Consider the following 24,143-nt stretch of genomic DNA (forward strand, 5'->3'; position numbering starts at 1 on the left):
TACTTCAGAAACTCGAGACTGGCAGGGGGGGTGGGGGTTAAGGGCGCTGGGCTTCCACATGGCCAACAGCAGTTTGAGTCCCAGACCTGGTGGCTTGCTTTCTCACTGGGGCCAGGAGGTGGTGTGGTGGTTAAGGGTGCTGGACTCCTGCATGATCGACTGTGGTTTGAGTCCTGGAACTGGCAGCTTGCTTTCTCACTGGGGCCAGGAGGTGGTGTGGTGGTTAAGGATGCTGGACTCCTGCATGTTGGACTGTGGTTTGAGTCCTGGAACTGGCAGCTTGCTTTCTCACTTTCCCTTTCTTTTTCTCTCTTACTCTCTCACTATCTCCCTCTCTGGTCAAATTAAAATCAATAAATAAAGTTAATAAATAAAATAATTATTTAAAAAACAACAAACCTCACCCTACTTTCTCAATGAAGCCTTTCCTGAACCTTCGAGGTCACTGTGATTTCTCATGTCTCCCAGTTTCTGTAGACCCGTGTTGCCTGCCGCCCACTCACTCTGCCTTCGACTCCTGTAGAAAATCATTTTTTCATGTTAGTTCTGTCTATGTCTTCTTATTCTAATTAGACTGAATTTAATAAACAATCTAGCTTGGGGGCCGGCAGGGGCCATAGTGGTTAAGGCACTGGAGTCTCACATGGCTGACCGTGGTTCAGTCCTGGCTCGGTGGATTACTTTCTCTGTCTCACTGGTGAGCACACATATCCTATAGCGAATTTAAACAAACAAATAACAGCAACCAAAGAAAAAAACACAACTAACAATGGGGCCAGCTAGTGCCATGGTAGTTAAGAGACTGGATTCCCATATGGCTGACCATAGTTCAAGTTCCAGACCTGGTGGCTTGCTTTCTCACTCTCCATCTCTCTCTCTTGGTCTGTTTCTCTCTGGTGACCACGCATTTTCTGTAGCACCTTAAAAATAAAATAATAAATAGAATTAAATAATTATTTAAAAATAATAATAAATAAATAAAATTAAACAAAAAATGGTATAGATTGTGTCGCATTTATTTTGTTTCCACAGAGGCTTGGTATCTGTCAGTTCTTTCTGAGTGATCAGCAAATCCTTCCGACATGAAAAGTTATGCATAATCTCATCTCTAAGATGATAGTGACTAAAATTTCGTGTGTATTTGTGAATGTTTGCTATAATCAAAGATACAGATTTTTTTTTTTTGAGAAGTTTTTGCTATAGGGAGCGTGTGCTTGCCAGAGAGACAGAGAGAGACAGAGAGACAGAAAGCCAGAAGTCACCCCCCAGGGGGGATGGCTATGCCACAATCCCTTCTCCTCCATTCTCCTCTCAGGATCCTGGGCATGCACACACACGTGCCTGGCGTGAGTTTTAAGTCGCTGGGTCCAGGACTCGAACTGCAGTCGACTACGTGGGAGTCCAGCTACATAGCCATTACGCTAACTGCTGGTCCCTCAAACTTATAGATAGTAATGTTAGTCTCACCACTAATTTTCTGGGCAAATCCTTTATTCACCCCTAAAGTGAAGCAGGGGGACTATATAAAAGTACTTCAGAAGTTTATGAAAAAATGGAATCAAAGTGAAAAAAAAAGAATTAATGCATTGCTTTTAAATACATGTGTTTTCCATGCACTTTTTGAAGACCCCCCACATTTGATTTAAATGGTCTTTCCAGTCCAAGTTCTCCATGGTTAATGAAAATTAGTATTCATTATACCAATGCAAGTGCCACAAAAATTGGCAGAGTTGATGTTGTTCAGTATTTTCAGTCTTTGAGTAGTTTGTTTGTTTGTTTGTTTTCTTTGTTGTTGTTGTTTTTTTCCCGAAACTTTCTCAAAAATTCAGGTGGACTGGCACTTTTTTCCCAATGCAGTCTGCTGGCTGTGGTACAGAGAAAGTGTTTGGGTTTATATGTAAGCTGGATAAATGGCAAGAATATTTTACTTGCTCAACAGCCTTAAGGTTAATGCTGTGGCTGTGTGCTCTTTAAAGTGCAGGTGTTATGCCAGAGGAGCTGGTGACACTTTGAAAAATTACCATCAAACTACCCCTTCAGTAAGACCATGTGGCCTGTCAGGAGAGGAGCACCCAGTGGGCAACTTGATGGGTTAAGTACTGGAGAGGACCTTCGTCTCCTCCTGAAGTTTCCTCCAGAAGGGGGCCTTTGGTGTGAAATCCCTTTGGAATGCAGCCATGCTTTCCTTTACATTAGCAGGAGTGAGTGTTTGGAACATTTTTTTGAAATAAATTTCCCCATCCCATAGAGCAAGAGTTTGAATTTCACAGAAGAACCTGGCATGTGTATACCGAAAAGGTCTAAGTGGAAAAGCTTTTAATAGGCTTGTTTGCTTTTCTTACATTTCTCACAGCAGAGTGGTTTGGGTGGAATGTTAAATTTGCTCAGTAAATATGAAACGAAAGGGAGATCAGGCTTGTCAGAAATTGTGATGACACAGCGTATCTAATGTATATCATTAAACCCCAAAACCTTCCTCAAATCTTCACTTTTTTTTGGAGATATTTTTGTTGTATGTTGTATCTGCTCACCGGAGAGACAGAAACAGAAAGTGAGAAATCACTCCTTGGGAATGGCCACGCCATGTATGCGTGCACACATGCCTGGAATGAGTTTTAAGCCTCCCAGTCCAAGACTCGAACCATGGTTGACTACATGGGACTATGGCAACATAGCCATTATGCCATCTGCTGGTCCCAAATCTTTAATTTTTGCCAGGCTATTTCCAGGGTTGTTTTAACATTGCTAGAACTTTCAGCAGGCCAAGGCCCATTTGATTATTTCTTTTCTATGACTCGTAAATCTCAATCTACAATCCACTAAGAAACATGGAGACTTAAAGGCGAAACTGGAAATAAACCTGCACTTCAGTTTCTGGTGCTTTCTTTGCAATCCTTCTCCCTTATGATAAGCATTTTATGCCAGTCACTTTGTCATTTTACAAAACAATACTGCAGACCAAAAATAATGTTTGCATTGTTTTTCAGATTCTCAGTATCAGAAAAATCAGTTCTAGGTTTATTTTAAGTTATTTTGCTGCTGATTTTCAAAGAAAGTTTACAAGCAGAAATCTACAGCTAACTGCCATTTTCCTCCCATTTTGGACAAATAAATTCAAATGACCGTGACATTATACAGCTGGAGGTTGAGGCTGTGATCCGGGTACTAATGGCTGCAAACATACTCTAGTCATGAGCAGTTAGAGAGTTGACTTTTGGCTTTATATGGCCAGCTAGAACTTGTATAATGGGTCATTAAAGAAAGACAAAATTCATCTTCATTTGTCATAATAGAATCCAGGCAAAAGCAAACATGACTGAACTAACATGACAGAATTTCTTTTTATACCATGATATTTGTTAAGGGAAACTCTGTTTTAGCCTAAGTTTCTACTTGGTGATACAAATCATTGTTTGTATGATATTGCATCTCCATAAATACCCCTGCACTGTCTCTGAAATATTGGTTGGGCTCAGTTCCCAGCTTTTTGAAGAATTTCATGTTTCTATTGACTACATACTCAATAAATGATCATTTTTAGAAATGTATGTCTTTCCACCATAGACAAGAAGGACAGAGAGAGAGGGTCAGCACAACAGGATCCCTCATGCCATGATCCACACCCAGCTTCAGCCAGCTCGAGGTCATGGGCTCATGTGTACCCAGTGTTTACAGTGAGGTCTCCAGACATGAACCCAGAACCTTCCTACGAGGTTGGCTTTGCAAAATATTGCATTATTGCTCTGCCATCATGCAATCCCAATACATGAACATTATTGCCTTTTCGTTTTAATACCAGAGGGTGCATGCATGTGTGTGTGTGTGTATGAGAGAGAGAGAGAGTGCAACTCCCAATGCGACTTCATCATGCCACAATCCTTTTTGTCCCATTTCTCCATCCTGTGAGGACCCTAGGCATGTGTGCGTGCCCGGAGTGTTTTTCAATCAGATGGGGCTGGAACTTGAACTCTGGTTAGCCATGTGGGATCTAATTTCTTCTGCCTAGCACCAGACTGTTGTACTACAGGGCCAGCCTGATTGCTGTTAATTCCTTTAGTAGTGTTGCAAAGTGCTTTGCAAACTACACAACAGTATATAAAGGTAATCCTTATTAACTTCACAAACGAGATCATCTGGCAAATATGGGGGTAATGTATGAGAGCAGTATAGTTCTGAGCTCATTGAGAGGGATATTGGATTTCTGTTGGTTTTTTTTTTTTTTTTTCAGAATCTAACATGAAGAGGTTCTTTACATTTTAAGTGATAATTATTACAATAGTTACAGGACATTGGCAAAACAGGAGTATGAAATGAGTGACACCTACCCTTAAAAGAAATTTTTGAAGAGGGTTAAGCTACGTTTCCAAAAACAGTAGCAGGAAGCAAATGTCAGCGAGGTCTTGGCCCCAGCTCATTTTCGGTAACCATTAGTCATCCTCTGACACCCCAAGGGAGACTGTTGAACAAACACTGCCGAGGTTAAGATGCCTGCCTGGCTACTCAGTTTTACTCTGTCCTGGTGATTAGAACCAAAAACAACAGTAATGTACTGATCAACCATGCATGCTAATTTCTTCTATACCCGGTAGAAGTGACTGGTCCACATTCCATAGCCAAGACCCTGCCCTCTCCCCCTTACTCAGCAGCCACCCAAGTTTTAGTTTTCTCTTGTTAGGAAGTTAGACAGCACATAGACAGCTGGAGGGATTTTAAGTATGGTTAAGTATGGTTAACACTTTGTAGCTTTTTTTTTTTTTTTAACATCTATGACTTTTAGTTTTAAATAGTCTAATCTGAAATGTGTTAAAAGTTCTGTTTTTTCACTTTGGTGCTTTCTTTACTCAAACCGATTTCTTTCTTTCTTTCTTTCTTTCTTTCTTTCTTTCTTTCTTTCTTTCTTTCTTTCTTTCTTTCTTTCTTTCTTTCTTTCTTTTTTTATTTGTAAGAAACCTCTAGCAAATTTAGCTGGTAAAGCCTGTTATCCCACTGAGCTCATGGGGTAGCCTCATCTGGCAGTGGCTATGCAGTGTCAGTGTTCAGCATTAGGAGGTACACGTAAGATTAAAACTTCTCTAGAGTATTTAGAAAGAGCAGGAGTCTATTAATCCGTCTCAGGACTATAAGTAATTGAAGGAAAGAACATGAGTAGTTTGGCAAAAGAAAGTACTTTAAAAAAGACATAGCCTTCCTTTCCAACTCACTCCACAGAGGAAATGTCATTTCCCATTTAATCCTTACCAAATAGCATTTTAAAATCTATAAATATTTACTTATAACCATGACTACATTTTAGGCTAACATTCCATAAATGCAAAGATAAGTTCATTCTCTACATTAGCATGAGCACTTAACTTAGGAATTGACACGCTCTTTACAGCTACGAAGTTCTACATGCTCTACATTAAGATGTAGGAAAGAAATACAATTCATTTAAGTTCCCTTTCTCTCTCTCTAGTGTGCTTAAATGTTTAAGTTCTCTAGCTCCAACTTAAAGATCCTTCTTGTCTTACAAATAGGGCGTCTTCAGTGTCCACTTGCATACCTGTCAGCTGATAAGAAACCTTATGAGGGGTTAAAAATTTCTGAAGTTGCTATCTTGTGAAACTTAGGTAAAGAGCCAAAGCAAAAATATAGCACTTCATCCAAAGGTAATGAATACTCTTGGATACATTCCCAAAGCTTCGGTGATAAAAGTAGAGAAAGAATTCCCTTCGTTATGGAAAACATCGATGTTTGATAGAAGAATGGAAATTACTTGTAAGCTTGATGTTTTTCTGTGTACAAAAAGCATTCAGAAGATAAAGCCTGGTGCCAAAACTCTGTTTCAGAAGTGGAAAGTGGTCTTCCACGTTTTAATGTGATTTAGAATTAACCCGTTCCTTTGTTGCATGTCTTTCAAGCTGTTTTTACCTTCATATTCAACATATTTATATGTTATTTTTTTGTGTGGGGGGAGGTTTTTGCTATAGGGCGTGTGCGCTCACCAGACAGACAGAGAGAGACAGAGAGACAGAAAGTGAGAAATCACCCCCCAGGGGGGGTGGCCACGCCGCAATCCCTTCTCCTCCATTCTCCTCTTGGGATCTTGGGCACACACGCACACCCACGGTGCGTGTTTTAAGCCATCAGGTCTGGGACTTGAACCACGGTCCAGTACATGGGAGTCCAGCGAAATAGCCATTACACCAACTGCTGGTTCCCATATTTTTGTTTTATATTTGTCCTAATTTAGAAGAAAGAAAACAAATTTTTTAACTTTGGAAGTTTTATCATTGCTTCCTTGTATGATATGTATCTGCCTTCTGCATTGAGAAACATCGTTAAAATAAAGATATTGAGTAAAATGGAGAGGAAAGAAGAGAAAAGAAAGTGACTTCACTTTGCCTGCTACAAAGATTTATTTTCTATGTAGCAGTCTAAATTGTAATTTAAAAATATAAATTAGGCTTTGTTACATCACTTTTTAAAATTCTTTAATGATTACAGAGCCGGCAGATGGTGTGGTGGTTAAGGGCACTGGACTCCCACATGGCTGACTGCAGTTCGAGTCCTGCTCACTTTCTCTCTCTCCCCCTCTATGATCAAATGAAAAAAAAAAAAAAGAAATAAAGTTAAATAAAATAATTCTTTAAAATTTTTTTTTGATTTCTTCTTACATTTACAGTGACATTCAAAGACCTACAAGTGATCAACCTTCTCTGGCTCCTCAAATCTCATTTTGTCTCTGCTTTGCTTTTAAATCATGCCCAAATTTTTCCAATCCAGGGCCCTCTCTTTTGACTTTCTTTTGCCTGAAACACTCATACTGCTGTTCAGCTCCTAACTAGCTTCTCAATGTTTAGATCTCAGCTCTAAAATTACACTGCAGAGGGATCTTCCTTAACTAATTTATCTAAAATCGCTCTTCCAGCCTGATCCCAACCAGGGCTCACACCTCTTGTTTGTTCCTCTGCTTCTTTCCAGAGTAGTAAGCACAATCCCGAATTATTTTCATTAATTACTTATTTACCTGAGATTTGTTCCCTTTGATGAGAATGTAAGCCTGTAGACCACAGGGCCTTTGTCTGCCTTGGTACTCTCATTGACTGTCAAGATGTCTGGCACAGAATTGGTACAAAACACTTGCTGAATTTGTAAACAGTGGGTAGCTACTGACAATTTTGGAATAATCATTGTGTGCTTTAAAAATGCCTTTATTACCAGCTATGGAAAAGGATGTGCATGTCGGAAGAACAGCATTCACTCCCCAGTTCAAGGACAGTGTAACTTCTAAATATTAGCAGGGCGTTGATTTCGTCAGTTCATTTCTTTTTCCATGCAGCCTGACTGCCACGTACAGTCGTGCTTCTGGGCTGGTGGAAAAAAAAGTATTTGTCTTAGTTTTTCATAACCTGAGACGAAATGACCCAGCACTTCTTCAAGCCATTTCTTACCAACATTTCTTCCAACTCACTGAGGCAGTGGCCTCTTTGAAATGTTAAATGCCATCTTTTTGTCAGATCATTGCCCTTTCCTCAGCTGTTCTTCATTTCATACTTTGGTTTTTTTCATGCACGGAGTTATCCTCATATTAGAGGTGCCCTCATCTGTAGTTTATTTTGATTAGATCTTAAAGGAAGTCTGTTGGAACCTTTAAAGGCAGTTTGCTCTTGGTTTGTTTCAGTGGAGTAATAGGTAGATCCTTCCTTAGCTGAAATCTAGTCTTTACAAGGCAAATAATAATCTTCCTCTAGTGATATGACATAATGATGTAGCATACATATGCTTACTTAGACTTTTTTTCCCCCAATTTAGTTGTGTGTATTTCATTTCTAAAAAGGAGTACAAAGATTGCAAACTTCCAGTTCAAATCATGGTCTATGTAGTAGATCTTGGCAGCCAATTCTAGTTTCCTGAATGGGTTCATGAGAATTTAAAAGCTAGAGCCAGTGCGTGAAGAAGTTTCATGGAACAACCTTAAGTCATGAACTCTTGTTTTTATGTGAGGAAGGATATATTAAGTTCAATTCTGGGTTATAAAGGGGGAGAGCATCAAATAAGCAAAAAGCCCATGTTTTCAGATTGAGAAAACGAATCAGTTTATCAACTTTAGCCGGTAGTCTCCAAGAGTACTGAATCACACTCATCTCTAGTACACTGGGAGCTCCCCATGAGAACGATGACTGCAGAGAGCCTTTTGTCAAACTTGCTGGTACCTCAGCTTCCGACACATCCACATGGATTACACCCCTTGGGTGATGTGTAGAAGATCTATTTCTTACACGTTTTTTTTCTCTTTTCTTAGATATATCTTAGATATCATCTATATCTATGACTCAGTCTTAGGGACCATAATTAAAATAAATGATAAACAAGTTATGATTCCTATCCATAGAGAGCCCCACCGGGAAGAGCAGATACACGCAGGTTGTGTACGGCAGAGTATGTAAGTGCCAAGGAAGACCAGGGATAAGGGGCACTGTGAGTGGAGCTGTAAGGTTGGGAAAGGGGCTCTTAGAGGGGGCAGCATGTAAGTGTAGCTTTATAGGGTATGTTATATTTTAATAAGAAAAAATATAGTTACAAAGGTTGTCTTAGTCGGTGGAACAGCCTGAGCAAAGGCATAATGGCAATAAAATGAAGCACATAAATATTTATTTGTGTTTCATCAACTTAAAGTCTGGTTTTAGTGAACCAGAGTATGTCAGTACTTACCTGTTTTACTCATCCTTCCAGTTGTTCATTGTCTGGAGACGGTTTTCACCAACCATAAGTACTATATCCTCATGAATTATATTTCCATGAAACCATAGACTCTATTCCTCATTAATGACAGCACAGTCACATTCTGAAAACTGAAAGATCATTTATAAATGATATGCTATTTATATTTGAATGTTTTAGTGATTTCTGAAGCATATTCATCTAAGTGGACTCAAGTAGAATTTATAATATACTCTCTTTGCTCTGTACCTGGGTAGCTGCCAGTATTGAGAAATCCATACAGTTTGTACTTACCTATGTTATGGGTGAGAAATTGGGAAAATTAAAATCAAGAAAGAAAGCAAATCTATGGATATGGTGAACATTTTTATGTCCTTTATTTGATTATTACACACTGTATGCATGTTTTGCAAAACCATATTCTATCCCACAAACATATAAAATGGCTATATGCAAATCGGAAGCTACAATTATATTAAAAGAGAAAGAGAGAGAAAGAAACCAGTGAGCAATTCAAACCAGTGATTTTTGCAGTTGAAATAATTCTGGATGCAGAAATTTGAGGATGAAGGTAATAGTGGTGAAGAAAAGTGGTTTTATGGCAGGATTTAATGGAAGGGAGGGAAGTAGCTAAGAACATACAAATTAAATGAAACAAAGGAAAGGTTGGGACCAGCAATTAGTGTAATGGCTATGTCGCTGGACTCCCATGTAGTCCACTGTGGTTCGTGTCCCGGACCCAGTGGCTTAAACTCACGTCAGGTGCATGTGCGTGTGTACCCAAGATCCCAAGAGGAGAATGGAGGAGAAGGGATTGTGGTGTGGCCATCCCCCCTGGGGGGGGGATTTCTCACTTTCTATCTCTCTGTCTCTCTCTGTCTGTCTGGCGCGCCCTATAGCAAAAACCTCTCCAAAAAAATTAAAAAGTTGAAAAAAAAAAAAAAAGAAAGGAAAGGTTGAGGGTGACAGAGTTGAGGGTGCAAGGTCTCATATATTAAGGATGCCAGTTTACGTTTTCTCTGGTGAGAGCTGATTCTTTATGCATCACCAGATTGCAATGATTGGGAACTTGTATGCCTACTTACTACTTGTATCTAATTTTACATAATTCAGTGGCTGGATTGACAAAATCAGATCTAATAGACTGTTGCATGCTGTTATGTAATTTTATTTAATTAATTAATTAAGTTTTTGGAGAGATTTTTGCCTTAGGGCACATGCACTCACTGGAGAGAGAGACAAAGACGCAGAGAGGGAAAGTGAGAAATCACTACCCGGAGGGATAGCCATTCCGCAATCCCTTCTCCTCCATTTTCCTCCTAGGATCTTGGGCACACATGCACCCATGCCCGGTGTGATTTTCAAGTCACCAGGTCTGGCATTCAAACTGCAGTAGGCCATGTGGGATTCCAGTGACGGAACCTCTACGCCATCTGCTGAGCCCATGTAATTTTATATTTACCTGTTCAATAACAAAAAAGTTTTATTTCTTCATACTTTAAAATGGTTCAAACAGATTTTGGATTTCATTCAGAAAATAAAAATACTACTACTGTGAATATTTTTGTGACATTAGATAAACAAGTATGTCTAAATAAATCCCCCGTAACTGAGATGTATATCAAAATGCTTTAAATTGAGCCAATCCCATGGACTAGTGGTTAAAGGAGCCAGATCCCACATGGCTGACAGTGAGCTTGGAATCCAGGCCACCCCTTGAAAATCACTCAGGGCACATGTGCATGTATGCTCCAAATCCAGACAGGATGGGGAAATGGAGAGAGAGATTGTGGTATGACCACAGTCTCCCTCTCTGTCTCTCTGTCTCTGGCAAGTACATGTGCCCACTGACAACAAAAGAAGGGAAAAAGTCTATAACTGAGTAAATTGAATTCCATTTTCTTAAAAAAGCATTATTGTTTATTTGATGGAGAGCAGCATATTAAGGAAATTAGAGGGTGATTCTTCTTCTTGTTTATAATGAGAATCAAAGCTGTAAGTCTAGGAATCAACTGCCTCAATCAAAGGAGTGCAGTAGACCATTCTGTATGCTGTATTTAGCTTTTTTTAATACCATAGGATAATTTGCTCTTTAACTTTGCGTTGTTTACTTTGTAAAGCCTAAGAACAGTTCCTCCTTTGGAAAGTCATAGATTTGTTTGCCCTCCCATTTTCAGGACTAAGGCAAAATAAACAAAAAGAAAGACGAGACCATCTAGGACAAGAATGTTGGAAATGTAAACTGGAGGTGCACAGTTCTGGCAGCTCTTCGTTTTGATTCATCATAATACAAACAGAAACATACATATCCAGTTTCCCGGAAAACACAGTTGATTAGATTAAAAAAGAGAGAATATACTTAGAACAAAGCACATTTGTTTCTGTTCACTAAAGCCAAGCCATCTACACACCATTTTAGGGCGACTGTTTATTACCGCCTGATATCCTATTGTGGGGATTGAATCTAGTGTGGCTTTGCATGGATGTGTTTATTGCCAGAGGGTGTGAGGGCTCTTGCCAGAGAGAGAACGAGAACCTCCTAATGAGGCATGGTCATGCTTCAGTGGTTTCCCTTTATTTCTCTATCCCATCAGTATTTGCGACACACACAGCAGGTATGTTTTTCAAGGCTCCAGGCCTGGCATTCAAACTGCAGTCAGCCATGTGGGATCCAGCTCCCTGTGCAGAGGGCTTACCTGCTACACCGCAGGGTCAGGCTTGGCCTTGCCACTTTAAAGCGGTGAGATCTTGGGCTGGGCTCTATTTCTCTTGGCCCAGTTTAGAAACATTTGCCTTTATCTGGTCTTCCTTTTTTTTCTCTGTAGCTTAACCAACTGGAAAAGGCAGTGGAAGCAGCCCACACGTTTTTCATGGCCAACCCAGAGCACATGGAAATGCAACAGAACATTGAAAATTATAGGACGATGGCCGGTGTTGCAGCATTCCAGCTGGTCGACCGAGAAGCCAGACCACACCTGGTAAGCTCTGAGGGCCTCTCCCCCACCGTGTGGAGCTAAGTACTCCTATACTTCATTGACTAAAGCAGATTTGTATGAATGGATAGCTCAAATAGATTCCCAATTTTCAGTCGTGTTTTTAACGTTCTAAGTTCTCAGATGAGATATAATAATTACCAGGGTTGAAAAACCTTAAGAAAAAATTTCTAAAAATTTAACTTAAAATTTGAGAATTGAGAGAAAATTAAAAGTACCTTAGAAAGTCAATACAGTATGAAAATCAGCATATTACTTGAATGTCTATAATCTTGAGCCATAGCTGCTCTCTTACAGTTTCGTTTTTTTTTTTTGGAGAGATTTTCACTGTAGGGCGCGTGCGCTCGCCAGACAGACAGAGAGAGACATAGAGACAGAAAGCGAGAAATCACCCCCCAGGGGGGATGGTCACGCCGCAATCCCTTCTCCTCCATTCTCCTCTCGGGATCTTGGGCACGCACGCACACGCGCCCGGCGTGAGTTTTAAGCCACCGGGTCCGGGACACGAACCGCGGTCGACTACGTGGGAATCCAGCGACATAGCCATTACGCTAACTGCTGGTTCCCCACTTACAGTTTCATTTTACACCTAAAAGTTGACAGAGCCAATGTGAATTGCCCAGGTCACACTATGATCTCCTAGCTCATGGTCCAGTGGTTTGTCCATGTACTTATACTTTTCTTACTGGGTTTTATTATTGTTTTATGGCTTTTACCATTGGGCCCTCATCAAAGAGAAACAGTGTGAGAAAAGTGAGAAATCACCCCTCAGGGTGGATGGTCACTCCACAATAGCTTCTCCTCCATTCCCCTCCTGGGATCTCACCATGCATGTACACAAGCCCGGCATGAGCTTCAAGCCACTGGGTCTGGGATCTCAACCATGGTCAGCCATGTGGAAGTCCATTGCCTCAACCACCACACCACCTGCTGGCCCCAAACTACTTAAAGTAATTATTTATTTTATTTTATTTATTTATTCATTTATTTTAATTTGACCAGAGAGAAACACATAGAGAGAAAGAGAGAGAGAGAGGGAAAGTAAGAAAGCAAGCTGGGGACCAGCAGTTAGCGCAATGGCTATATTGCTGAACTCCCATGTAGTCGACTGTGGTTCGAGTCCTGGACCTGGTGGCTTAAACTCACACCTGGCGTGTGCGTGTGCGTGCCCAAGATCCTGAGAGGAGAATGGACGAGAAGGGATTGTGGCATGGCCATATCCCCTGGGGTGTGATTTCTAAAAAAAAAGAAAGAAAGAAAAAGAAAAAGCAAACTGCCACTTCCAGTACTTGAACCATGGTCAGACATGTCCAGTGCCTTAACCATCCCATCACCTGCTGGTCCCCCACGAGGTTTTTAAAAAGCCATAAAATTCTTTGTTTTGATAAAATATTACTCAAAATCACATGTTGAAAGGACTAGTTCTTTCAGTATTTGACCTCACTATTCTCCACATGTGGCTTCTAAATCACTGCAGACAAGAATACGAGAGGAATCTTTTACTTTTAACTGGGCCAGGTGTGAAAGGATACATCACTTGCACTCACATCTGTGGCCCTGCACTTGTTACATGCCCCTTTATATGGCAAAGGATTAGAAAATAGTCTCGTATGTACTCAGGAAGAAAATGAAATTGATTAGTGCCACAGAATACATGCTCAGTAAGTCTCCTTTTATTTGTAATTATTTGATGCCAGGGTAATTATACTTTATCTGCAATTGCAATCTTTCTTTATCCTTCCTCAGCGTAAGAATCCAGTACGCAGGAAACTAATGACCCTGAGTTTCCCTATATCCTGGTCTTTGAAAATACTCTTTTTTTTTTCCCCCTCTCTATTTCTTTGCAGGAGAGTTACAGTGTGGGAGTTAAGCATTATGAGGCTGATAACTTTGAGGTGGCTATCAAGTACTTTGAGCAGGCTTTAAGAGAATATTTCAATGAAGATATGGAGTGCAGAATCCTTTGTGAGGGGCCTCAGAGATTTGAAGAGTATGAGTATTTAGGATATAAAGGTGGCCTCCATGAAGCCATTGCTGGTAAAGTTTATTTTTCCCTTTCCTTATGCTGATCGTAAAACCACTACATGGAATTTATAGAAATATTACAATGGAATGGAAGCATATATTATAAGAAGTGAAAAACTCATGTTTCTATCCCAGCCTTTCTCCCATAGTTAAATTTATGTATTGATAGTTAAAAATTTTGGTAACTGTCCTCCCAAACGTTGTCAGATGCATATGTAAATACTTATGTATTTATTTACAATACTATTTTATGCTCTATAAAAATAGGACAATGCTGTCAATACTGCTTTTCATCATATTTTCTTTTTTTTAATTTATGCTTAACAATATAGCATGGACTTCTCATGTAAGTACCTATAGATTCACCTTAGTGTGTTCAATAATTGGGCAATGTTTAACTATTTGGGTTTAGCACCAGGTATTTGATTGGTTAGTTACTGATGAACGTTAAGCAGGTTGGAAGCTTTCATTACTATAAAGAATGTAGTAGTGGATATTTTTGTGTAGCATTTAAAATATTAAATAATGTCGATTATTCAATAATTGGGGAAATGGGCTAGTTGACCATTTTGCAAGTAGGTGCTCTCTTGGACACCATATACAAAAATAAATTCTCTTTGTATCAAACAACATTAATAGAAAAAAAACTGTTGGAAGAAAATCAGAAGAATATTTATGTATTAACAGAGGAAAGTTTTTCTAAGTATGACGAAAGACATGAAAAACAAAGAGGAGGCTCTACATAAACTTTATGAACATGGATTGATACAATAAACTAAGCTGATCTACAAAGGCAAAAGGAAAATATTACAAAATATTTTATAGGCAAAGCGTTAATATGTCTTATATTTCAAGGGAGTCTGTGAATTATTATTGGTAGAAATTTATTTTTAAATCATTATTAGTAATAGATAACCAATACTTATGTAGCAATTATAACATACAAGCACTTTACCTACTTATATGTCTTTGAATCCTCTACACAATTCTTCGTAGGTAGATTCTATGGTTATTTACCCTCCTTTTCCAATTTTACATGAAGTATTTGTATATCGTAAAAATTAATATGACTAAAGTGAAACTGGAAATTAATCCCAGGCTTCTCTGAATCCAGAACCCATACTTTTTTTGTTTTCATTTTTGTTTATTTATATTTTTAGTTTTTCTGTAGGGCATGTACCCTTGCCTGAGAGAGACAGAGAAATATAGAGAGAGAGAAAGTGAAAAATCACTCCCGAGAAAGGATGGCCTTGCTGTAATCCCTTCTCCATTCTCCTTTCATGATCTTGGGCATTCATACACATGTGCTCAGCAATCACACCTGGTCCAGGACTTGAACAATGCAACCAGCCATGAAGGATCCAGCATATTAAATTCCGTTGCACCTGCTGGCTCTAGAACCCATATTTTCAAAGTGTAATAATTGAAAAATATAGCCAAATGGTAATTAGTTTAATAATAAGTGTTTAACACGTATTTGTTGAGCATGTGCAGTTTACACATCTATGAAAAATAATGTGAAACCTCATTTACTCATGGGAACGCAAATGAATGATGTCAGTTTGTGCTTCCCAACTTCCAATGCTTTCCCTCTCCCTGGAAAGCCCTACTCAGCTAGTAGCTCGAATCAAGTACCAGGAAGTTATCATTCAGTCTCTCAATTCCTACTCCTACCTGATTTGTTCCCAGACGTGGATAGATGCTAACTCCTAACAGCAATTAAGCTTTTCTGATGCTCTCCACCCCTTTGCCACTGCCCAGGCTCAAATCAACAACATATATTTCAGCTAAACCACAGTGACCACCTCCTTTTTGTCCCTCATGTCCTGTTCAGGTTTTGCACTGGATGTAGACAGAGAAAATGCTTAAAAAACAAAATTCTTCTGACAAACTGCTTAAGTAATGGAAGTACTTAAGTAATGGGGTTAAGTAATGGGATGACTTGCATTCTATTTGAAATAAAACCTGAAACCTTTAGTAATGTCTTTTGCCATCAGACATGTGTGTCTATACTTTCTCTCTTTGTCTCTCTCTTTTATCCATTTTTACTATTCCTATTGCATTTCTTCTAGTTCCATAAATCTGCCATGTACATTTCTGCTATAGACCTTCAAAACGTTTTCCTTCATGCTAGCAGGTAGTGTGTAGGCTAAGGTGTGAGATCCCACATGGCCAGCTTTGTGGTTTGATACCCAGACCAGGCAGCTTGAGAATCACACTGCTCATTTGTATGCATGTGCCAAAATGCTGAAAGGAAAATAGAAGAGAGGGGATTGTGGCACGGCCATCTCCCCGAGGGGGTGATTTCTTTTTCTCTCTATGGTGAGCATGTACTCCCAATAGCAAAGACTAAAAACTTAAAGAAAAAGTGTCCTTCTCAATCTCTTGGCTAAAACCTTATCTTGTTGAGTGCTCAATCCACTGTCTAAGTACAGTGACTAACAAATAGTAGATGATTCATAAATATTAGTGAAGTGAATGGGTTGATGAGTGAATAAGTGAGATGATATATCCATCAGTTGGACTGTTGATATTAAAAGAGTTGGGACCAGCAGATGATATAATGATTACATCACTGGACTCCCATGTAGTTCACCATGGTTTGAGTCCCGAACCTGGCAACTTAAAACTCATGCTAGGCACATGTGCGTGCCTGCCCAAAATCCTAAGAGAAGAATGGAGAAGGGATTGCAGTGTGGCCATCCCCATAGGTGGTGACTTTTTGCTTTCTGTTTCTCTGTCTCTGTCTCGCTGGTGAGCTCACATGCCTGATAGCAAAAAATCTCTTCAGAAAAACAAAGGGTCAATAACATTTCATGCTTGTGAGAATGTACATTATAAAATGTTAATTTTTTAGAAAGACAATTAAAATATAGCTATCAATACTTAGACTATAAAGGAGATTAAAAATCAATCTTAAATGATTACCCAAAATCAACTCAGTTCACCCCAAAACGACCAGTTATCTGACCTATTGATGATTTTTCCCTGGAAATTTTGTTTTTATGGACTACTGCCAGACATATTGCCTGCATTTTTGTGAGCACAGCTCATCTGCATGTTGGTTTTACACTTATTTCCCATTTTAACTGTTGAGTGTTTCTCCACACATCGTCTCCTATTTGGAAATACGTAGACTTTTCCTTTATTACAATTTACCATGTTGTGATTTTGTGGGACTATGTGTTTCCTGACTCCAACTCCACATGCCTGTCTCGACCAGTGGTCACTAAATATTTTAGCTAATGTCCTCGATCAGGTTTAGAAAAATTGTCCATTTCCCATAGATAAGCATTTAGTGATTTGCTCAGGGTTAACACAGAAAGTTGATTGCTGGGGGAAAGAAGAGATCTCCTTGAGGCCAGCAGATGGCATAGTGATTATGTTGCTGGTCTCTCACATGATCGACTGTGGTTCGAGTCCCGGACCGATCGACTATGGTTCGAGTCCCGGACCAGGTGACTTGAAAATCAGGCCAGGTGTGCATGCCCAAGATCCCAGGAGAATGGAGGAGAGGAACTGTGGCATGACTGTCCCCCCAGGAGGTGATTTCTCACTTTCCCTCTCACTGTTTCTGTTTCTCTCTCTCTCCAATAAACTCATGTGTCCTATGGCAAAAACCTAAAAATAAAATAAAATAAAATAAACACCAAAAACTCCTAATTCTTCAGGTTCTTTCATTTCAATGCAACTATCAATACTTTCACTAATGGCACAACTTCTAAAAAAGAAAAAAATTTAAAAAGAAAAGGTCAAGTCATAGACCCTCGAGTCCAAATATAATAAACTTCTGTGAGAATTTGATAGATATCTAATTTATTCTAAGAAGAAAAAAATTCAAATATAGTTTAGTGTGTATGTTAAAAGTTTATGATGCATTGTTACGTGAACATAGATACAGAGGTACATATCAATATGTATAGTAAAATGGTTATTACTGTCAAATAGGTTAACATAGCTGTCATTTTACATCGTTACTTTTTGGTGACAAGAGAATCTAAAATCTACTTATTTAATAAAATTCTTTTGCCTATTTCTTAATTTATGTTCTTTTACAAATAAAAAAAACAACTTTTTTCATTGATCATTTGTGCATTTTTTTCTTAGATTCAACTTAATTTATTTCTGTTCTGATTTTTATTATTTCTTTCCTTCTACTAAGTTTAGGTTTCATTTGTTCTTGCTTTCCTTGTGGCACCTTGAAGTGCTTCAGTGGGTCGTTTATTTAAAATCATTCTACTTTTTTTAATACTGCTTTTGCTATATTGTATTTTCTTCTTTAAAAATAGAAAGGTTATTACTTTCATAAGAGTGAGCAATGGAGAGAGACAAGAACCTTCAATAGAGTCTTAGGTCACAGCCTCTTTACCCTACTGTGGCCCTCCCTGCCAGCCACTACCATGGGCATACATTCCTGGCAGTACAGGCTGACTGGGGAACTGAGCCTGTGAGCTCCTGTATGGATCCAACATCACTTGAACAGTGTGTGGCCGCTGCACCTTCAAGCCATCCCTAAATTTCCTTCTTTCTTGACCCAGTGGTCATTCAGAAGCATGTTGTAAATTTCCCAGTTTCCAAAGTTCCTCTTGTTATTTATTTCTAGTTCACTTCCCTGTGGTCAGAAATGGTACTTGATATGATATGGATTTTTTAAAATTTCTTGAGATTGGTTTTGTGGTCTGTTCTAGAGAATGTATCATGTATTGATGGGAACAATGTATTTTCTTCAGCTATTGGATAAATGTCTGTAAGTGTCCGTTAGGTTCATTTAGACTCAGGTGCAGTGTAAATCTGATATTTGAGAAGGAACATTTTCCCCACACTAGTATCTTGGATTGCAAATGTATGAAAAACATTATTTACATAATGGCATTTGAGGTAGAAAGGAGACAGATAGTATAATTAATAAAAAGTATGGCCGCTTAGTTGTTAAGGGAATGGGTTCCCACATGGCCAACTGCATGGTTCAAGTCCTGGCCCCAATGACTTCTTTCCTTTATTTTTTGGAGAGATTTTTTGCTATAGAGTGTGTGTGCACACCATAGAAACAGAGAGAAGGTGAGAAATCACTCCCCTGAGGGGGATAGCCGTGCCACAATCCCTTCTCCTCCATTCTCCTCTCAGGATCTTGGGCACACATGCCAGTGTGAGGTTGTTTTTTTTTTTAAATAATTATTTTTGTTTAATTTAATTTACTTATTTATTTATTTAGTTTAAGTGGACCGGAAAGGGACAGAGAGAGAGAGAGAGAGAGAGAGGGAAAGTGAGAAAGCAAGCCACTAGGTCTGGGACTCAAACTGCAGTCAATCATGAGGGAGTCCAACACCCTTAACTACCACACCACCTGCTGGCCCCACCAGTGTGAGTTTTAAGCTGCCGGGTCCAGGACTCGAACTGCAGTTGACTACGTGGGATTCCAGCGATGTATCCGCTACACCATCTGCTAGTCCCAGCCCCAGCAACTTCTATATGCATTCAGGTTGGAGAAAGGAAAAAGAATTGTAGCAAGACCACACCCTATTGTGGGGTGCTTCCTCCCTTTCCTTTTCTCTCTGTCTCTCTTTTCTTTGGTGAGCAGACATCTACCTGACAATAATAATCATTTTAAAATTATTTCACTGTGTAAATTCTTATCTGGCTCAATGTTCTCCTAAATTAAGAGTAAACTATCTTTTTAAAATACAGAATGTACTAGAAATCAAAGTATTTTCATTATTTTAGAGTTAGAAGAGACATTAAAAGTTGGAGAAAAATACAAATGACTCCTAAATGCAGTTATTCATTACCAGCCATGTTTGATGAAGACCTAAAAGATATCATTTTGTTACTCTTATTTTGCTACTTATATTGTGTTTTGAAAAATATTTTCAGTCAGATTTTGTGTCTTTGCTGAGTGTGTTTTTCACCTCTTTCTTTGTCATTAGAAGAAATGTGCATGAAAGGGTAAAGAGGAATTTGAATGGGCAGTTCATAAGAAAAAGTAGCGAAATGTTTGTTGTTTCCTTTAGCAGTAAACCCGCTAGCTATTTATGTGCTACTCAAATAAATCAAATTCGTTCTTCCCTTCAGATTCCCCACCATGGCTCATAATAATGGACCATAGGGATTCTGTTAGCTGTGCTGTGTGGGACTGAGTTAGCCAAGTTACGTGAAGCTGGCACAATTTCCTCCACACTAGAAAATGCACATTTCCTTCCTCTCAAGCTTTGGGGTCCCTTTGCAAGATCAAGATCTAAGTTGAATTCTGACTAAACAGAGACCCTTTTGAAAGAAGGCAATTGTGGTAAATTAAATTGTACAGCCAAAAAGCTGAATGATTGTATCATCCTCAAGGGCATCTACTTAGCAGGAGCATGGATAAGCCGTTCTCTGGAAATGACTACCTCCACCTTCATTGTGAGCATCAAAGTTGGGGCAAGATGTGAGAGATGTTTTTTCCTTGGGGTAGTCATTTTTGTTTCTTCAGACCACGCTCTGATGAGATAGAGCTTAGAGATAAAGAGAGCAAGGAAACCCTTAGACTTCCAGATCCTCACCCTGTTTTTGAGCAATAAGAATGGGAAAAATGAAAAGGAAGCAGAGAGGAAAAATGATTATTCAAATTCCTTCGGTTTCAGGGAACCAGATGGTGATGCAGCCGCTCTGCATGAGAAGGGTACAGGCTCACGTCCAGAGACCTCTCCGAGCGCACGCGACATGGCGTGCCCATGGTCTAGTGCTGACTGAGACTAGGGTGGATTGCGGTGTCAAGGCTATGTTGAGGGTGCTGTCTCTGTCTCTCCTTCTCACTCAAGGAAGAAGTAGAGAAGTAAATTTCAATAGCCTCAGGTTTCCCTCTCTCTGCTTTTCCAGTACTCAATATGTGAATGTACGCTGTTGAGCCTGATGGACTGCTTTGTCACTGGGTAAACTCAGGTCCTGATGAATAGATGCAAAAGTAATGTTGGTATTTCCCCTTTGTAAAATTGGAAGGGATAGCAGATGGCGTAGAGGTTAAATTAGATGGATAGCACATGGCCAACTTTGCAGTTTTGAGGCCCAGACCCAGCGGTCTGAAATCACACCTGGTGCTTGTGTAAGCATGACTAATCCTGAAAGGAGATTAGAGGAGAAGGGATTGCAGCATGGCTATTTCCCCAGGGCATGATTTCTCATTTTCTCTCTCTCTCTCACTCTCTAGCAAGCATACACACTGTATAACAAAACTAAAAAAGAAAAAAAGAACTAGATAAATAAATAAATAAATAAATAAATAAATAAATAAATAAATAAATAAATAAATAAAGATTTGCTTGGAAATGTTGACAAGGAGAAAGAGCACTTTTTTCTTCTCTGCCTGAATGCTCCACACCTAGGGGCTGAAACAGCCTCCATCATTTCATGAGAGTTACAAAGTATCTGGAAGGGAAGAGCGCAGTGTGGACAAAAGTCCAGGAGCCAGACGACTTGGGGTCTCCTCTTGTTCTAGTCATCAGTGAAGAGGAAACTTGGGCAAGTTCCTGTCTTTGTGGCAAGGTTTTCTAGTCACGCAGTGAGGATAGCGTAGACTTTGCTCTCAGAATATGGTGAGGTGAGGAATGCCCTGTGTAATTGTAGCTCTGAATTTCAAGTATGGGTTTTCTACAGGCGGGAACTCAGGTTTGGGCTCTTGTGTTGCAGATCACTACATGCAGGTGCTGGTCTGTCAGCACGAATGCGTGCGGGAACTCGCCACTCGCCCGGGCCGCCTCTCGCCCATCGAGAACTTTCTTCCTCTGCACTATGACTACCTCCAGTTTGCCTACTACCGAGGTAAAGCGTGACTCACCCATGAAGATCTTTGCTCACCACTCCAGACATCACATTTTCATGACGTGGTGCTCTGCTTTCTCCACTCTACCATCCAGGCAACGGAGTGTATGCATTTTCTCTCTCGTTGCACATCACCGTAGCTCAGGATGAGAAGAGAAAGTGAAACCACGAGTGGGTGAAGTGCAGAAGCCAGTGCTGGGACAGTGTCCTGCACCTTATACTAGACTGACCCTCTGTGTGATTTCTAAACAATTTTAACATAAGTGTAATGAGCCGTATACTCACATGATTTAAAAGCACATGTTATAAAAGACTGTCTTTCTTCCCTGTTTCTAAACCCTGTTTTATGCCCTACAACCTAGTTCCTTATTTATGTTTCCAAAATATTATTCAGGAACAGCACACACACACACACACACACACACACAGATTTATTTCCCCTCTTTTACACAGGAAGTAGCATAGTACTTCCATTCTTCTGCACACTGTTTTCTTCACTTAGACATGTAAGATTGTTCTTTTTTAGTAGGTTAGGCCTAGGAAATGGCCATTTTCTTACATAAAAAATGGTCAAATTTTGCCAATTTTATATGGTCCAACTTAATTACGTTAGTACACCAAGATCTCCCGCATTTATTTTTATGTCTGCGTATTGTGCTCCAGTTTATTTCCGGTCTCCATATTGATGGGCAGTTGTACTGTTTGTAATCTTTTGCTATTGTAAGCAACGTTTCAGTGAAGACCATTTTATATATATATCACTTCCCATCTGTATACAAATATCTGTAGGATAAACATCTAGCAGTACAATTTCATTCTGACAGACGTTGCCAAACTTTCCTCCACGGGGAGTACGTTTTCCATTGCTCATCCACGGAATATATTACAACATTTTAGATAGTTGTCAGGGCTTTAAGTGAAAATTGGTATCTCAGTTTGAGGGAGGAGAGGTTGCAGTGTTTTCATTTGCATTTATCCTATTGAGAAATAGAGACCGAGCGTCTTTCCTTGTGGTTAAAAGCAATTAATAAAGTTCAGACAGCTGAAATTGGTCTTAGATATCATGTGGCCTAATGTCTTCATTTTGTAGAGAAGCAGCTTCGTTAAAGGCACCACGCTTAGTGACAGTTCCTCAATCCCAGTTCATTGCTCTTCTCAGTATTTCTCAGGTGCTCCCTCAGGCTGCCTTGCATAGAGGTCAGTAGTAAAGAAAGTGTTTTCATTCTAAGATAATAGTAAGAAAAAGTCTCAAGCCAACATTTGTAAGCTATTTTGGCAAATCCTCTCTTTTTCCCAAAGCAAAACATTACTCATTATCTTGGCAGTGACGGCAAACAATAAATCATGTGCTAAGTCATGAGCAGTGAATGCAGGAATAGAGAGAATTCCTTAATTTTTATCTTTCTTATTAAAAACCAGAGCCATCTCTATACATATACATCGAGAGAAGAATTCCATTTAAAAGAAATCCAATGTTGTGACCTATTTGTAAACAAAGCACAGAGCACTTAACAATTCTTGTAATAGCTAGATATTTCTGTAACAGAGTTTCTAGTTGAAACCTCCTGGTTGGCTTCTTTTAGGAGTTTGCTACTATTGCAGTTGCGGTAACTGTACAGTGAGGGATTGGAGGGCGCCCAGCAGCGCCTTGGGGCTCTATGAAGAACTCTGCATGAAAGCAGGACAGTCCATCACAAACTTTGCAGCAATAAGAAACAAATATTTTTAAAGAGAGAGATTCTTGCTATAGAGCATATGTGCTCACGGGAGAGACAGAGACAGAAAACAAGAAATCACTTCCCCCCCCTGGGGTGGAGGCCGGGGATGGCCACACTGCAATCCCTTCTCCTTCATTCTCCTCTCTGGATCTTAGGCACACCCGCACATGTACTCAACTCCACATGAGTTTCAAGCCGCCAGGTCTAGGATTTAAACTACCAGGGAGTCCAGCGATGTCGTCTGCTGGTCCCAAGAGACAGCATTTTTTAAATCACTTGTATTACTCATAGATTGTGTTCAAAATGTTACATCATTCCTGTAGAACGTCATTTTTAGGATGTTTATTTAAACCAAGCTCAGCAAAAACATCAGCACGAATTCCTAGGATTCTGCTGCTTATGTCTACTACATCATATACGTTGTCAATAAACAACTTTAAATAAAGACTGTTGATAATGTATGCAAAACATCTAGCTCCAGAGCAGGGCGATGGTCTGAAATCCTGTCCTTCCTTTCATCCACGATTATTTCTGCTTGCTCTGTTGGTCTCCGTTTATCTTCCCTCTTACTGATGTTTAGTGCAGACCTCTCTAGGCAGGTCGACGTCTGTAATGTCCTTTGGGCTGACCCAGGCTGAATCTAATGCTGAGCTCCTTGGTCTTTCAGTTGGTGAATATGTGAAAGCCTTGGAGTGTGCCAAGGCCTACCTTCTGTGCCACCCGGATGATGAGGACGTCCTAGACAATGTGCATTACTATGAGAGTCTGCTGGATGACGACATTGACCCTGCATCTATCGAGGCCAGAGAGGTGAGACTCGCGTTCTGAGAAGTGTCCTGGTATGTGCTCTGAGGAAAGTCAGTAAAAGCAAAACACTGCTCTTAGGGACATCTAACAATTTAGTAAAGGTTCC

General features: G+C 39.7%; 1 protein-coding gene and 1 long non-coding RNA gene across 2 annotated transcripts in view; one reads left to right on the forward strand and one right to left on the reverse strand.

The window, feature by feature from the left end:
- P3H2 (prolyl 3-hydroxylase 2) overlaps positions 1-24,143 on the forward strand; it is a 179,307-nt gene that overhangs the window by 128,314 nt on the left and 26,850 nt on the right. The window contains 4 exon segments of the mRNA XM_027775023.1: positions 11,529-11,681; positions 13,544-13,733; positions 21,381-21,512; positions 23,898-24,040. Coding sequence (XP_027630824.1) covers positions 11,529-11,681; positions 13,544-13,733; positions 21,381-21,512; positions 23,898-24,040 — 618 coding nt within the window.
- Positions 7,147-22,375, reverse strand: LOC114009300 (uncharacterized). The gene is made up of 3 exons (XR_003550744.1): positions 21,529-22,375; positions 8,695-8,834; positions 7,147-7,352 (listed from the first exon to the last, which is right to left on the reverse strand). It is a non-coding gene; the product is annotated as an uncharacterized LOC114009300 (long non-coding RNA).

The sequence above is a fragment of the Tupaia chinensis genome, unplaced genomic scaffold (assembly GCF_000334495.1).
Source record: "Tupaia chinensis unplaced genomic scaffold, TupChi_1.0 Scaffold000515_1, whole genome shotgun sequence".
In the NCBI taxonomy this organism is placed as follows: Eukaryota; Metazoa; Chordata; class Mammalia; order Scandentia; family Tupaiidae; genus Tupaia; species Tupaia belangeri.